The sequence below is a fragment of the Cokeromyces recurvatus genome, assembly GCF_025118155.1.
Source record: "Cokeromyces recurvatus strain NRRL 2243 chromosome Unknown BX663scaffold_1, whole genome shotgun sequence".
NCBI classification, from domain to species: domain Eukaryota; kingdom Fungi; phylum Mucoromycota; class Mucoromycetes; order Mucorales; family Mucoraceae; genus Cokeromyces; species Cokeromyces recurvatus.
The window spans coordinates 1,232,044-1,246,473 of record NW_026251387.1 but is presented as its reverse complement, the minus strand read 5'-3'; the positions used below and the strand labels follow the sequence as shown (position 1 = coordinate 1,246,473).

The window sequence follows — 14,430 nt, the reverse complement described above, 5'->3', positions numbered from 1 at the left end:
TATTTAATACATCATAAGCCATAATCATCATCATAATGACTACAAATAATATACCTACAACATTGACATACATGATGTATTTTACAATAACCCATTTTACTAACCTAACAACAGCCTATTTTGACATTATCATGTTACATGTAAATTAAAAGGTTTAACAAAGCATACCCAATAACACATTATTTAAGGGTAAATAAAGTTATAATATCTATATGTAATTATGATAAAAAGTGAATGTAAATTATATATCTTTGTAGTTAGTAGTAGTTAAAAATTAAATAAATAAAGCATACAAGCTAAATAAATTTCATAATCGAGGGCGTAGTTATTATATATTTGTAGGTCCCCATTTTAGCCATCGCAAGGATAGCAACGGAATAATACAAATGGTTTTGTAACAAAAAAGGAAAGCCAAACTAAATCGGTCTTTGGAATCTCTATTTTATTTTATTTATTTTTTTTTTGTACCTGGTATGACTTCCAATAAGAATAAGCTTTAGAAGAAAAAAGCAAGACAAGAAAAAAAAATGGCTCTTTGTATTTCTCGCTTTTCTTGATTTATTTACTTTTTTTTCTTTAAAAAAAAAAAAGAAAGAGGAAGAGAGAGTGAAGGAGAAAGAGATCACAAGAAATACCTACAAATCAATTTTTCGAAAAATCTAATTTCTTTTTTTTAAAAAAAAAAAAAAAAAAAAAGATGCAAAATCAAAATGACATTTCAGAAAGAATTACAAATGCACGAAGAGAAGCTGAACTATTAAAGGAAAGAATAAAGCAAAGAAAAGAAGCTTTATCAGATACATCATGTAATACTATAATCTTGTGTATTTTAAGTTTTTCTTATATTTATACATCATCACTTGTATAGTAAAAGAAATGGCGAAAGGCGTTGAGCCATTAGCTCGAGTAATGATGAAAGTACGAAGAAATTTAAAAGGACATCTGGCAAAGATCTATGCCATGCAATGGTCATCTGATAGTCAACATCTTGTCTCTGCATCACAAGATGGTAAACTTATTATTTGGAATGCTTATACAACTCATAAAATCCACGCTATCCCACTTCGTTCTTCTTGGGTTATGACAGCTGCTTATTCGCCTTCTGGTAATTTTGTCGCATCTGGAGGTCTTGATAATACTTGTTCAATTTATAATATTAAACATAGGGATAATAATGTGGCATCAAGTCGACCTGCCCGCGAATTAGCAGCTCATGTCGGTTATATAAGTTGTTGTCGATTTATAGATGATCGGCGTATTTTAACAAGTTCTGGTGACATGACTTGTCTCCTCTGGGATATTGATGCAGGCGTCAAGACACATGAGTTTGCTGATCACCTGGGTGATGTGATGAGTCTTTCTATTAATCCGAATGATCCTAATATGTTTGTTTCCGGGGCTTGTGATTTTACTGCTAAAATTTGGGATATTAGAACAAGACGATGTGTACAAACTTTTAATGGACATGAAAATGATATTAACTCAGTACAGTAAGTCAATGGTTATCTCTCTCTCTCTCCTTTTAAATATATATATATTTATTAATTTATTTACATTTATTGTGTAGATTCTTTCCTAGTGGAGCAGCTATTGGAACAGGTTCTGATGATGGAAGCTGTCGTTTATTTGATCTTCGAGCAGATCGTGAATTGAATTGTTATACAGAAAAAGATATACACCATGGAATAACATCGGTTGCTTTCTCAGCTTCGGGAAGATTATTATTTGCGGGCTATGATAATTTTAATTGTCAAGTTTGGGATACTTTAAGGAGTGAGCGTGTGGGTATTTTGACAGGTCATGAAAATAGAGTGTCTTGTCTAGGTGTATCAAATGATGGAATGGCTCTATGTACTGGTAGTTGGGATAGTTATTTAAAAATATGGGCATGATATATACACATATGTATTTTTGTATACCTTTTTTATTCATTTTTATTTTATAACCTTTTGCGGCTTTGCGGAAAGAGAAAAAAAAATAAATTAAATGGATTTACCTTTCACTTTACAAACATATTATATTATGTTATCGATTCTTTCTCCTCCCCTTCACTTTTTTTTTTTCTTCAATGTTGAAAAAAGTTTCTTTTTTTTTTTTGTTATAATATTAGTATGTTTTTATTTTATAATAGATAATGATATAGTTACAATTAGGAAGAATAAAACAATATCATACATGTACAAGGTTTCGCCAAATATACTTTTGTAACGTTCAAGAATGCGACACAGATTTGTTTTCATTGCTGTCAAATGAATTAAACACATTATTATGTATTCAGTAAGTGATTTCATCCGGTCAGGTTTGCTTCTAGTAAGAAGTTTATTCACATCATTTTATTTATTATTTCCAGACTAGTCTTATTCCTTTCATTAATATATATGTGAAATTAATCATAGTGCGTTATTGGTCGAGAATGGTCATAGTAATACAAAGTGTCTCTTAAAAATCGTATACATACATACATACATATATGAAAGCTTGGCTATAAATCAGCTTCTTAATCAAACTGGAATATAGTTTTGATAGTTAATTTATTTAATTGATCCATTATCTACATATAGCAAATAAACAGAAAACTTTAATCACTTTATTTTTATTTTAAAAGAGGAACAAACCAAAAATAGTTTCTAAATTTATCTTGATGCTAATAAAGGATCTTAAGAAAACATATATTTCTCAATTTCGTTCTATTTTCCAATTATAAACTCAACTCGTGCGTTAAATATCACAAACATATCTATGTTCAACAATGTCAGCAGAAGATTTGGAAGATAGCTAGCAATTGAGAGATGCACATGTTTAATTAATTGAAACTAAATCATTTTACACTGCACTCACTTACCGAATTGTGCAAACTTGATTTAGATATTGAGTTGTGTATTTTCCCTGGAGAGAAATCAGTCAGGAAGGGAAAGAGAAATAATGATATTCTGGGAATCATGAAAGAGTACTCCTCCATCGTAAAATTTATTGGTATTATGAAAAGTACAAAGTAAACGAGTAAGTACTATTTCAATGCTAAAATTATGTTCATTTATAGTTTCTTTTAAAGACAAATCAGAAATAATAGCTACCTTCTTCTCCATATGTAACTTCTGTTCTCTGTCAAAGATTCATTATTCTTTATTTTAAATCTGTTGATTCTCCAAAAGCCTTAGTTTTACAGAATGCCTCTACTTTGTCTGTCTGTTAGTCAGCTCTCTATATAATCTTATGCATAAAAGGAGCTATTCAATCTTTTCTTCTTCTCCTCCTCAAGATTCTAGCACCTAACTAGTGAGATAGTTGTCTTTGTAGTAGTACGAATATTACAGTTACTGTGTTTTTTTTTTCATTTCCCTTCAATTCTCATACATTTTTCCTTTTTAATGTATAAAATTTTTTTCTCCAGAACTAGTCTGACTAATACAACATAACAAAAAGTTGCTATATGCTTATTGATCTTTATCATATCATGAATAAAACCTTGTACTTTAATCGTATTCTAAATTACAAAATGACACTATTATGTGCAAAAAGAAAAATGTAGTACATACGTAACTTTCTTCTAATATATCTAGTAATAACAATTTTTATGAACTCTCGTTTATCTCTCACAAAAAAAAAAAAAAAAAAAAAAAAGAGTATTGGCAAGGAATAGGCTCATTATGTTAAACAGACCTTAAGGTGAAATAGAAAATAATTATTATAACTACTATTGCTTTTTATTGATACAGTTCATATAAATGCATACACTTATATTAGAAAAGAGAGTTTATCATAAAGATATATGGTTTATATTTTAATATTCAATATCTTCTAAAGCTGGTTTAGGACACATCATGCTGGAAAATGAAATTGATTGATATAAAACTTGTTCAATGTAGAGATATGCTTAATATGTGTCTATTGTGGTAATGATATCGTTTATTATTATCTATCATTTATATCATGATTGATAAGCTTATATAATATAATGTTCAATACTTACTACAAGTAAACGATATTACACGATTAAGTTTACCCTAATTAGAATACTTATATATATAGCATTTAACTAAAAATAATATTATCGTCAGTATCAGATCACTAACAACTATTGCTTGTGATTTTATCAGATTAAACTATCTGTGTCAAGTCATGGTGCCTGAATAAACAAAATATATTAAATAATATTGTATGCCGGTGTTTAATTTAGCTGAATCAAGGTTGTATCTTAGATGCCAAATAAAGATTGGTTACTATCTTTTCCCTTGGATATAAAAAACCTTTGATAAAAAATGAATAATTCTTACATGTATAGATTTGAGATTTAAGTGACCAATCAGATTAATTTATCTTTTTGCGAAGCAATGTCACAAATCAGTTTAGCGTTTTTTTTTTCATTATCGAAGCTTTATTTTATTTTGTTTTATTTTATTTTTTCATCAATTGTATAAACTTAATTTTGAAAATGTCTTTAGCTCGTGTTCGTAAGTTCAAAGTAGTAGAAAATTAAACGAGATATTTATGTCTTATTTATATGTTCTTTTGCAGATACTGATAATGCTCCTAAGGCTGTTGGTCCTTATTGTAAGTTTTTATTTATAAACTAGTTAATTACATTTGCTGACAATTTAACAATTGTTGTATAGCACAAGCCATTAAGGTCAACGGTTTTGTCTATACTTCTGGTCAAGTTGCTATTGACCCTACTACTGGTAAATAATAAAAACATGATAATTTGATCTATATAATAACACTATACAATACATTAGGCAAGCTTATTGAAGGTGATATTAAGGAACAAACTAAGCAAGTTTTCAGTAACCTTAGCGAAGTCCTTAAGGCTGCTGGTTCTAGTCTCGAAAAGGTTATTAAGACTACCGTTTTCCTTAAGGATATGAACAATTTTGCTGCCATGAATGAAGTTTATGCTAGTGTAAGTTTTTTTTTTTTTTTTTTAAAAAAAAAGAAAAAAGAAAACGCGTGTTTCTATTATTTATTACTTACTCATATATGTTTTAAATAGTACTTTACAACTCAACTTCCTGCTCGTTCTACTATTGAAATTGCTCGTCTTCCTTTAGATGCTGCTGTTGAAATTGAATGTGTTGCTTTGACTGATTAATTTTTTTTCGTTTTTTTTTATTACTACTAAAAGGTGTATTACAATGCAAAATAAAACAAAAAAAAAAAAAAAAAAAAAAAAGCATGTACATAATAATTGTATCTGCCATTAACGTTTATATTTATTTACATGATATTACATTTTGTATCTTTCTTTTTTCCCTGAATTTCATCTAAATCATTTAACCTTTTTTGAGCATCTTTGCCAATAGAACCACCAGCAGTAGCGGATTTCTCTAGCCAATGACGAGCTTCGTTTAAATCTACTTTTACACCTCGACCTTCTGTATACATACCAGCTAAATTAATTTGAGCTAATTGAAATCCTTGCATAGCTGCCATACGAAAGAATTCAGCAGCATTAAAATAATTAACTTCTACACCATGTCCTTTCAAGAAACGTAATCCTACGTTATATTGAGCTTCTGCCATTCCCTTAACAGCCGCTTTTTGAAAATACTTGAATGCTTTTGCTTGATCAGGCTGTCGGTTATCTTCATCAGCTAAGCCAGAAGAATAATACACTCCTAACATGAAATTACATTGAGGGTTACCTGCTTGTGCTCCCTTTTTAAAATAGTCGATAGCCTTTTTATGATCCTGATGTACACCATATCCTAAACGATACATACGACCAAGCTCAGTATACGCTTTATCGAGACCTGATTTCCCTGCTAATTCATATAGTTGAATGGCAGAATTGATAAGATTAGGCTGAGTACGTATCAAGATGGCAGCCAAGTTCATTTGTGCATAAGGATGTCCTCTCTTTGCTAATTCTGACATGATCTTGATACCCTCTTCTTCATTTTTAGGAGTGCCCTGATAGCCTCGATAAATCATGTTTGCATAACTAAATGCTCCTCGATCGTCCCCCTTTTCCATAGCAAATTTATAAAGCTGAAGTGCAAGTGGAGCACCATCTAAAATCAATTTTTTGTTAATTCTTTTTTTTTTTGTCTATTATACTATATACTTGTCACCTTACGCTTCGAGCTTCTTAATAAAATGTTACCAAATGCTGTCAATTCATCTACTTTATTATTTACCACTGTTCATATATACATATACATGTATATGTTTGTATAAAAATAGCTTAGTAACAAGTTTTATTTTGTGCATATATTACATGTTAAAAGCCTTTCTGATTCATTCTTATTATTTCTTATATTATCTAGTAAGACATTCACTACTTCTTTTTGTGTTTTAATAGGTAATGTCGTTTGCTTATGTTTTAATGTTAATTGTAATAAATCATCATCTGGCAATAGATCTATAATAAAAAGCTTAATCTTTTTTTTCCCTTTTTCCTTAACTTCAGTATACTATCTAACCTTTTACTGTCAATTTAGTTAACAGTTCTTTTGGTGATATTTCTGTCTTTTCCGTCGCTAATTTCTTATCGCTTTTTTTTTTAAAAAAAAAAAAAAAAAAAAAAAAAAAAAAGAAAAGAAGATTAACTAACTATAATTATGCAAGTGATCATACATACATTGTGTTATTTAGAAACGGTTCAAAAATGCCACCCATGGAAGTTTCAATTTTTTTTACACGATTAGCATAGTATCTTTTTCGAATAATAATATTGTTATATCTATGTCTTGTAATAAAAACAGTGCCAATTCGTTGAATGGTTTTTTTACTTGACATTTTTTTTTCCAAAAAAAAAAAAAAAAAAAAATAAAATAAAATAAAAAAGGGAAGATAAATTATGTAAGCAATATCTTTCACATGATTTACTACTATTGCTGGGCCCCCTCCCCTCCCAAATTAGTTAATTAATGGGGGAAATAATAATAAAAACTCGAACCATTAACGTTATTACGTAATAAAGATATATTTATATTATCTTTCATGACCTTCACTGCTTACTTTGTAAATTATAAAAGCGTTATGCTAAATAAAGTGCTACTATATTATTATATGGCATTTTATATACGAAGCTTTGTATTCAGTTATAATCTTTATTATATAAATCTCTTTATATATTTACATGTAGATATAAAAAGGAGATATTTTAATTCTCTTTGCTAATATTAGTATAACGTATGACTTGTAAATGAATCTTGAAAAGGCATTATACATTATTATATAGTACAAATTCAATTATGTATACATTTATAGGTTTAATATAAAATAAAGCTATCTTTATCTATTGATCCCAAACCTGCTTATCATTTCCAGTCCCAGATAACAGTCAGGCAGTAATAATATAGAACAAGTTGAAGGTGTGTATGTATCTTTAGAGATTCTAATTTTATTATATAGATTTCAATTTAAAATGAAAAATAAGGAACTTGCTTGAACAAATACATGGCTTAGAAACTGTTTTTAGTATCTAATTTTGCTTAAAAAAAAAAGGAAGGAGTATCTATATATTTAATAATATAGAATCTTACAAAGGATAAAGTCTATAAGAAATATGCATATTTACTCTTTAAGTTTATTTAATTATATAGATAGATTAAGTTGATAGCAACACAAGAAATAAGTACCAATATTAAAGAATTAGATACACATGCAATAAAGAATATGCAGCATGTTTATAATACTTTAGTACCAGTTATACATGCATGCATAGCATATAGTAAATAATTCATATCATGTATAACTTTTGTATGCAACTGTACAATTAATAACTATTGCCAATTATCAAGGAAGTGTGTTGAGTGTATCAAAAAGGATATAATTTTATGCGGAAAGTAGCTCAAGACAAAATACAAGAAGAAGATAGCTTTTTTATTATTATTATAAAAAAGATAGATCAAGCAACAAATATGTTTATTACCTCAGAATTTTATTAAGTTGATGTTGTCTCACAAATAAAACATTTCTTTTTTTTTTTTTTTTGTTTTCCCTTTTGTTTTTCATTTATTTTTTTTTCTTGTTATATAATGCGACTTGTTAAAGGAAATATAGACCAATCACTCGTAATAGTTGGTGCAATAATCTTAATATTAGACTTTTGGATTATCTACGATGCTATTATCTCAACTCGATCTATAGCTTATAAAATGGCTTGTACAATTGTCATATCTTTATTTCCATTTGTTGGCTTACTTTTGTATTTACCAATAACATTTTTATTCTCTTGACCACAAACAAACAAACAAGCAAGAACTAGCTGCATATCATTATTATAATAATAATACTTTCTACATTATAGCTCTTAATTGAACCAGATCATTTAGTAATCTATTACGCAATAAACATACGATTATTTTATTGATATTATACATATACTCTAAATATGAAAGAAAAAAAAATGATAAATTGTGCTTGTGTACATGGAATAAAGGATAAAAAAAAATGAAAATAACAGGAAAATAACAGACTTAAATAATTTTAAGCTTTGTTAGCACCACGGAATCCACCACGACCGCCACGACCGCCACGACTGCCACGGAATCCACCACGGAATCCACCACGACCACCACGGCCGCTCTTGTTACGAGCAACACGTTCACGATCATTACTATCTGAAAAGTCGGTACGAAGAGGGCGACCATTGACTTCAACACCATTCATACCCTTTACAGCGGCTTCAGCTTGTTCAGGTGTTTCAAATGATACATAAGCAATACCCTTTAATGCACCTGTCTCTCTATTATATGGTAATCTGATATCACCAACAATAGTACCAAACTTTTCAAAGTGTTCCTTAAGTGCATTACGATGAGCTTCTTCATCATAATCATGATTCAAGTTGGCAACAAAAACCTTATTAGAACGTGGACTGTAATTTTCATCCTTATTACGACGACGGTCATTACCATCAGCACTATCACAACGAATAGAACGGCCCATAAATTCGGTTTCGGACAACTTCAAAGCGGCTTCCTTACCTTCCTTAGTAGCAAAATCGATATGACAGAAGCCCTTATTCTTATTAGTAGCATTATTATCCATTCTTAATCTGACTTCAACAATTTCACCACAGGATTCAAAATGCTTTTTAATATCTTCTTCGGTTGCTTCGTATTTCAAACCACCGACAAAAATGGTGTATTTTTCGTCTGTCTTGGCTGCCTTTGAAGCAGGAGCTGCTTCACTTTCACTTTCGGCCTTTCTCTTTTGACCCTTTTCTTCAGCTTCTTCCATCTTGGTATCTTCGTCTTCCTCGTCAGAGGATTCGGATTCGGATTCGGAAGAGCTGTCAGAAGAACTGTCGGAAGAACTGTCAGAGGAGCTTTCATCCTTCTTGGTTTCTTGAGATGATTCTTCCTTCTTTTCTTCCTCTTCATCAGAAGAGGATTCGGAGTCAGAGGAGCTTTCAGAAGATGATTTTTCTTTCTTGTCTTCTTCTTCATCAGAAGAGGATTCGGAGTCAGATTCAGAGGAGGATTCAGATGAGGAAGAACTGTCAGAGGAACTTTCGTCCTTCTTGGTTTCGTCAGAGGATGTTCCCTTCTTTTCTTCTTCTTCTTCTTCTTCATCGGAAGAGGAATCAGAAGAGGAATCAGAAGAGGAATCAGAAGAAGATTCGGAAGAAGATTCGGATTCAGAGGAGGAAGAAGAGGAGGATTCAGATTTAGATGATTCTTCCTTCTTTGTTTCTTCTTCTTCTTCTTCATCGGAAGAGGAATCTGAGGAATCAGAAGAATCAGAGGATGAAGAATCAGAGCTGCTACTAGAAGAACTAGCTTCCTTTTCGGCTTGTTTCTTAGTAACCTTGGTTTGCTTTTCAGCTTGCTTCTTGGTAACCTTGGTTTCCTTTTGAGCTGTCTTCTTTTGAGCCTTATTAGATCCCATTATATGCGTATATTGAATAATAAAAATATAAATATATTAAACAAAAAAGAAAATTGAAAGGCGTCTCCCCTCTTTCTTTCTTTTTTTTTTTTCTGTGAAAAAAAAAATGTGACGATTTAACTTTTAAAGAAGGCAAAAAGGAAAAGCAGCCATTAAGTGTACACCTTTTTTTTTGCGAAAGCCACTGAAATAAACATCCAATAAAATTCGAGAATTATACACTAAAAAAAAATGGAAAGAAGGTTATCGCTGCATAATAATTTTTTTTTTCTAAAAAGTATTATCATATGTAAACATACATCATTAAATAGCTTAGATTTTTCCAGGACACTAAAGGGGCATAATTATATATTTATTAAAGACATCTGTGAGTGTAGTATGTGTAAAATAGTTACATCCCTTTAAAAAGAAAGAAAGTGTTAGAAATCACTATCAGGTGATTTTAATACATTATTCTCGAGATTTGTAACGCTATAAACTATGATCAAATCTTTTTGTTTTAGTATTTTAAACCTTACATATTTCAAAGCTTGAATAACTTGTTTTATTACGTATGAGTTATCTTGTTCAACAGCGTAAATAACCCTCTTTATAGCTATACCATTTACGCCATATAACTTAGTTATGCAGCATTCATCACAACCAGGTTCCAATATACAATAGAATTCCCCCATACATTAATCCAGGTCAAGAACCATGAATAATTATTTTCATTAAGAAGAGAGCATTATTAAGAGGTATGTTTATTATACCACCTTTAACAAAATTTATGCATTTATTTAAACCATATTTGGTACAAGAATAGACCTTACAGCGTTGAATCTGATAATCATTATTATTGATACAGTAATATGAGTTCTCTTAGATCTTAACAATTTCCCTAAAATATCACACCAGTATCCTAGTAATATTTTTTTTCTTCTTGGTTCATTATCTATTATAGAATATCAACTTCTTGGTCAGAATAACGAGTATCATCTTCCCTGGTTTATTTTTCGGCCAGTTATTTGTACAATCCTTAAAGAACCTGATTACCTTTTTTTTTTTTGCCACGAGGATATATCCTCACTATTATCGCAATCTACTCAACACTTCTTTAATTGGATTCTCCTTTTCCTTCCTATCAACAGTAATGTCATAGCTATACTTGACTTTTTTTATTTTTATTTTTGTTTAAAGGTAGTAATAATGTTCCACAGACAAAATGTATAAATCAATCAGTAATAAATACACAAAAATAATTAATTTGTTACTCCCATTATTATCCTTTTTGTTCTCCTTTCTTTTTTTCAAATGAGATCCAAATATCTAATTCAAATTCTTCATCTATGGAATGCAGTTATAGCACTGATAATCTTTGGACTATTAGTTGGCGTATCTTCATTCATCAAATGGTTTATAAATCTTGGCTCATCAATTGCAGGTTTCGGTAAATGCTAACTGAGGAGATCAAAAAAAAAAATTTTTTTTTCTAAAGCCTAATAATAATTATTATTATTTTATTATTTTAGGTGGTTTTACAACATTTGCTTATCCAGCAACCTTTGTATTTATGTTTATTCCGACCATTTCAGCTATCATTTATAGTTTGATATTAGTCTTCGATTCGAGTCCACAGTATAGAGCTTGGTTGCCATCCAAAACAATGCAGGGTACTATTATTTTCTTTACAGTCATTACGTTTTTGTCTGCATTACTACCAGTATTACCAAATATTGATATTATGACTGACAGATCAAGTATTGAATGTCTTTGGACTAACTATATGCAATGGACAACCATTTATAATAATCCTATTGCATTTCCTTGGGTCACAGGAATGGAGAAAGCTTGTTCATTATTCAAGATAGCAGATATCTTTGCCTGGATTTTATGGATAGGCTGGCTAGCTCAATCTGTATTATATTTACGTGCTGCTCATTATGCAAAGTTTTTCATTAGACAATAATGAAAAAAAAAACGCTATATGTATATAATAATAGTTATTAGAAATAGAGAATTGTGAGGGGTTTTTTATTTTTTTATTTTATTTTATTTTAATATGTATATCCTTTATTTTACCAAACAGACTTAGAAATAAGACTAGTAAGTATCAGATCATATTATATTTATCATAGAAATTAGATAGTAAACTTCAGTCTTTGGAAAATGGATAAACTTATGATCCTTCCTTTCCCTAAATAGATAATGTAATTGACATACTGTTGATATCCTATTGTTAAAATATTCTTTGTGTTTCGCTAGTAGTAAGAATATAGTGGTTTGGGATACTACCAAGCTCTCCCTAAAAAAAAAAAAAAAGAAAGAAAATAATAATGATAATAATTAACTATTAACTAAGACCTAAACCAGGCATTATAGAAAACCAAAGCCAGAGCGATTTTAAAGTATTTCTGTTATTTAATATATATTTCTCAAGTATGTTGTATTCGACATTTGTGAGTTATAAAAGTTAAAGAAGCTTAATCATATATATATAAAATAAATTGTACATTTGGGAGTAGACCACACAGTACGTGATTGCATACTCCTAATAACTTGAATTCATTAAGTGTCATTATAATTGAATCACCCAAAGTCTCTCTCTCTCTCTCTCTCTGCAATTTTTTGATAGAAAATATCAATTATACAATTATGTTACAAGCCTTCTAATTATTATTATTAAATTTTTGTATCATATGCTTGCACCTAATACAATAAACATTTTTTTTTCCTTTTTGTATGCTATTTGCTGGATTTAGCTATATTCTATTCATTGATATCACAAACAGAGTTTTTTTTTTTCCTTTTTTAAAAATAGATATGCTTATTCATTATGGAAAATATCAAATTTTTAAAGCAAAATGTCGACAGAAGCACCTAAAAAACCATAATATCATTCGAGACTTCAGCCAGCAAACCCTGAAATTAAGGTAGAGTTTTAATCAGGAAAAAAAATAAATAATAAGGTTGAAGATACAAGCTTTTATAATAACCATAACTAACAATAAGGTAAATCTATATCTTTAACTGTATAAATGGATGAAACACCCATTGTAATATAGCAACTACTATCAAGAGCTTTTCACGTTGTAATTGCGATTATGGCTCTGAAACTTATAGACTTTATTCTTGTTATGGGAGAAATAACTTCAATTGCCTTTTTTTTTCTTTCTATCCAATAATATTTTAAGATAACTGTTTGTACAAGTAGCAACTGAACTATTATAAATATGACTTTTTTTTTCTTCCATTACAATTTTCTTACGTAAACAAACATATTATTATGCCTTCCTATGTTACTGATGCTAATCTTTCAAGTACTGAATTAGCATTTTGTGGTGCTACTGCAGGCGTCATTTCAAGGTAAAGAAATAAAAAAAAAGGGCTTTTAGAAATTAAATATATTTACAACAAAAATAAGGGTCGTCATTGCACCACTTGATGTTGTAAAGATTCGAATGCAACTACAAACGCATCGTACACATTTTAGTTTTAATGCACCAAAAAAACATCAACTTACTTCTAAAATAAAATACTCAAATACAATTCAAGCACTTAAAACAATATTAAAAGAAGAGGGTATAAGAGTATGTACATGCATAAAATAGTAGTAGTTTTTTTTTTTTTTTTTTTTTTTCTGTTTATCCCACATTAAAAAAAAGTAAAGGGATTATATAAAGGAAATATGCCAGCAGAATACCTTTATTTATCTTATAATGCAGTTGAATTTTGGGCTTATAAAGAATTAGAACAAAGAATAGAGAAAATAGATAAGGAAGGCCGACTACTGTCACATCCATTAAAGACATTTAGTAGTGGTATGATTGCCGGATGTATGGCTACAACCGCTACTTATCCTTTTGATTTGCTAAGGACCCGATTTGCTGCTGCTACTTCTGTTCGAGGGTCAGGAAAGGTTGAATATGAAGAACAGAAATAAATAAAAGACGCCAATTCTCATTATAATATTCATAGGATTATACAACAGTGGCACGAGCAATAGTTGATATTTATGAAAAAGAAGGTATACATGGTTTTTATAGAGGATTATGGCCTGCAATTATTCAAATCATGCCATATATGGGACTACTGTTTTCAAGTTATGATTTATTTGCAAAAGGATTTAAAAAACTAAGGGTAAATTTATAAGAAGAAGTAGATGAAAGATGATAACGTTTTAATCTAGGATGAACAAGTTCTATCAGCAAGTTATAAACCAACACACGATATGATTAGTGGAGCTTTATCTGGCTTATTCAGTAAAACAATGGTTTATCCATTTGATTTGGTTCGAAAACGAATGCAAATGGAAGGAACAATAAGAAAATCATGGTTAACGTGTATAAAAACGGTTGTTAAACAAGAAGGATATAGAAGTTTATATAAAGGCCTTATTCCATCCCTTGTTAAAGTAGGGCCTGCAAATGCTGTTACTTTTATGGTATTTGAAGAAACTAAAGATATTTTATTATGGCTTAAAAAAAAGTGATTTATAGCAACGCCTTTTTTTTTTTTTTTTTTTTTTTTCTTTTTCTTTTTCTTTTTTCGTTATATTTGTAATACCAAAATAATACAAAAAAAGGGGATACACATGCTCCATCTTATTTT

The 14,430-nt window shown here is 29.7% G+C and overlaps 7 protein-coding genes across 7 annotated transcripts; 5 read left to right on the top strand and 2 right to left on the bottom strand.

The window, feature by feature from the left end:
- The first annotated feature begins 663 nt into the window (after positions 1-663).
- BX663DRAFT_492479 (G-protein beta subunit) lies at positions 664-2,039 on the top strand. The gene is made up of 3 exons (XM_051525216.1): positions 664-806; positions 869-1,490; positions 1,568-2,039. Exons 1-3 carry the CDS (start codon positions 698-700, stop codon positions 1,890-1,892), a joined length of 1,056 nt encoding a protein of 351 aa, XP_051387920.1. The 5' UTR covers positions 664-697; the 3' UTR covers positions 1,893-2,039.
- A 2,354-nt stretch (positions 2,040-4,393) lies between these two features.
- Positions 4,394-5,159, top strand: BX663DRAFT_534062 (endoribonuclease L-PSP). Its single transcript, XM_051530566.1, has 5 exons — positions 4,394-4,451; positions 4,516-4,551; positions 4,614-4,679; positions 4,737-4,900; positions 4,991-5,159. The coding sequence occupies exons 1-5, from the start codon at positions 4,433-4,435 to the stop codon at positions 5,087-5,089; spliced, it is 384 nt and encodes a 127-aa protein (XP_051387919.1). The 5' UTR covers positions 4,394-4,432; the 3' UTR covers positions 5,090-5,159.
- A 55-nt stretch (positions 5,160-5,214) lies between these two features.
- Positions 5,215-6,618, bottom strand: BX663DRAFT_528545 (uncharacterized protein; the record flags this gene model as incomplete). Its single annotated transcript, XM_051530169.1, has 5 exons — positions 5,215-6,011; positions 6,077-6,139; positions 6,218-6,361; positions 6,423-6,493; positions 6,581-6,618. 5 exons carry the CDS (start codon positions 6,616-6,618, stop codon positions 5,215-5,217), a joined length of 1,113 nt encoding a protein of 370 aa, XP_051387918.1.
- A 1,343-nt stretch (positions 6,619-7,961) lies between these two features.
- On the top strand, positions 7,962-8,291 carry BX663DRAFT_492470 (uncharacterized protein). The gene has a single exon (XM_051525215.1). The coding sequence runs from the start codon at positions 7,983-7,985 to the stop codon at positions 8,181-8,183; it is 201 nt and encodes a 66-aa protein (XP_051387917.1). The 5' UTR covers positions 7,962-7,982; the 3' UTR covers positions 8,184-8,291.
- Positions 8,292-9,513, bottom strand: BX663DRAFT_492468 (uncharacterized protein). The gene is made up of 2 exons (XM_051525214.1): positions 9,420-9,513; positions 8,292-9,353 (listed from the first exon to the last, which is right to left on the bottom strand). The coding sequence occupies exon 2, from the start codon at positions 9,187-9,189 to the stop codon at positions 8,434-8,436; it is 756 nt and encodes a 251-aa protein (XP_051387916.1). The 5' UTR covers positions 9,190-9,353; positions 9,420-9,513; the 3' UTR covers positions 8,292-8,433.
- Positions 9,514-11,133: 1,620 nt separating this feature from the next.
- BX663DRAFT_547579 (uncharacterized protein) lies at positions 11,134-11,788 on the top strand (the record flags this gene model as incomplete). Its single annotated transcript, XM_051531022.1, has 2 exons — positions 11,134-11,269; positions 11,352-11,788. The coding sequence occupies 2 exons, from the start codon at positions 11,134-11,136 to the stop codon at positions 11,786-11,788; spliced, it is 573 nt and encodes a 190-aa protein (XP_051387915.1).
- Positions 11,789-13,058: 1,270 nt separating this feature from the next.
- BX663DRAFT_492463 (mitochondrial carrier domain-containing protein) lies at positions 13,059-14,348 on the top strand. Its single transcript, XM_051525213.1, has 5 exons — positions 13,059-13,185; positions 13,244-13,409; positions 13,490-13,738; positions 13,798-13,959; positions 14,009-14,348. The coding sequence occupies exons 1-5, from the start codon at positions 13,106-13,108 to the stop codon at positions 14,309-14,311; spliced, it is 960 nt and encodes a 319-aa protein (XP_051387914.1). The 5' UTR covers positions 13,059-13,105; the 3' UTR covers positions 14,312-14,348.
- Positions 14,349-14,430: the final 82 nt, after the last annotated feature.

Bases quoted from the DNA above. Each gene is read 5' to 3' on its own strand.
- BX663DRAFT_492479 (XM_051525216.1), top strand. From the start codon at position 698: ATGCAAAATCAAAATGACATTTCAGAAAGAATTACAAATGCACGAAGA. The intron at 807-868 runs GTAATACTATAA...TCACTTGTATAG, and splicing joins AGCTTTATCAGATACATCAT to TAAAAGAAATGGCGAAAGGC. The intron at 1,491-1,567 runs GTAAGTCAATGG...TTTATTGTGTAG, and splicing joins AATGATATTAACTCAGTACA to ATTCTTTCCTAGTGGAGCAG.
- BX663DRAFT_534062 (XM_051530566.1), top strand. The intron at 4,552-4,613 runs GTAAGTTTTTAT...ATTGTTGTATAG, and splicing joins TAAGGCTGTTGGTCCTTATT to CACAAGCCATTAAGGTCAAC. The intron at 4,680-4,736 runs GTAAATAATAAA...ACAATACATTAG, and splicing joins TGCTATTGACCCTACTACTG to GCAAGCTTATTGAAGGTGAT.
- BX663DRAFT_492470 (XM_051525215.1), top strand. From the start codon at position 7,983: ATGCGACTTGTTAAAGGAAATATAGACCAATCACTCGTAATAGTTGGT.
- BX663DRAFT_492468 (XM_051525214.1), bottom strand. From the start codon at position 9,189: ATGGAAGAAGCTGAAGAAAAGGGTCAAAAGAGAAAGGCCGAAAGTGAA.
- BX663DRAFT_492463 (XM_051525213.1), top strand. From the start codon at position 13,106: ATGCCTTCCTATGTTACTGATGCTAATCTTTCAAGTACTGAATTAGCA. The intron at 13,186-13,243 runs GTAAAGAAATAA...AACAAAAATAAG, and splicing joins ACTGCAGGCGTCATTTCAAG to GGTCGTCATTGCACCACTTG. The intron at 13,960-14,008 runs GTAAATTTATAA...GTTTTAATCTAG, and splicing joins AAGGATTTAAAAAACTAAGG to GATGAACAAGTTCTATCAGC.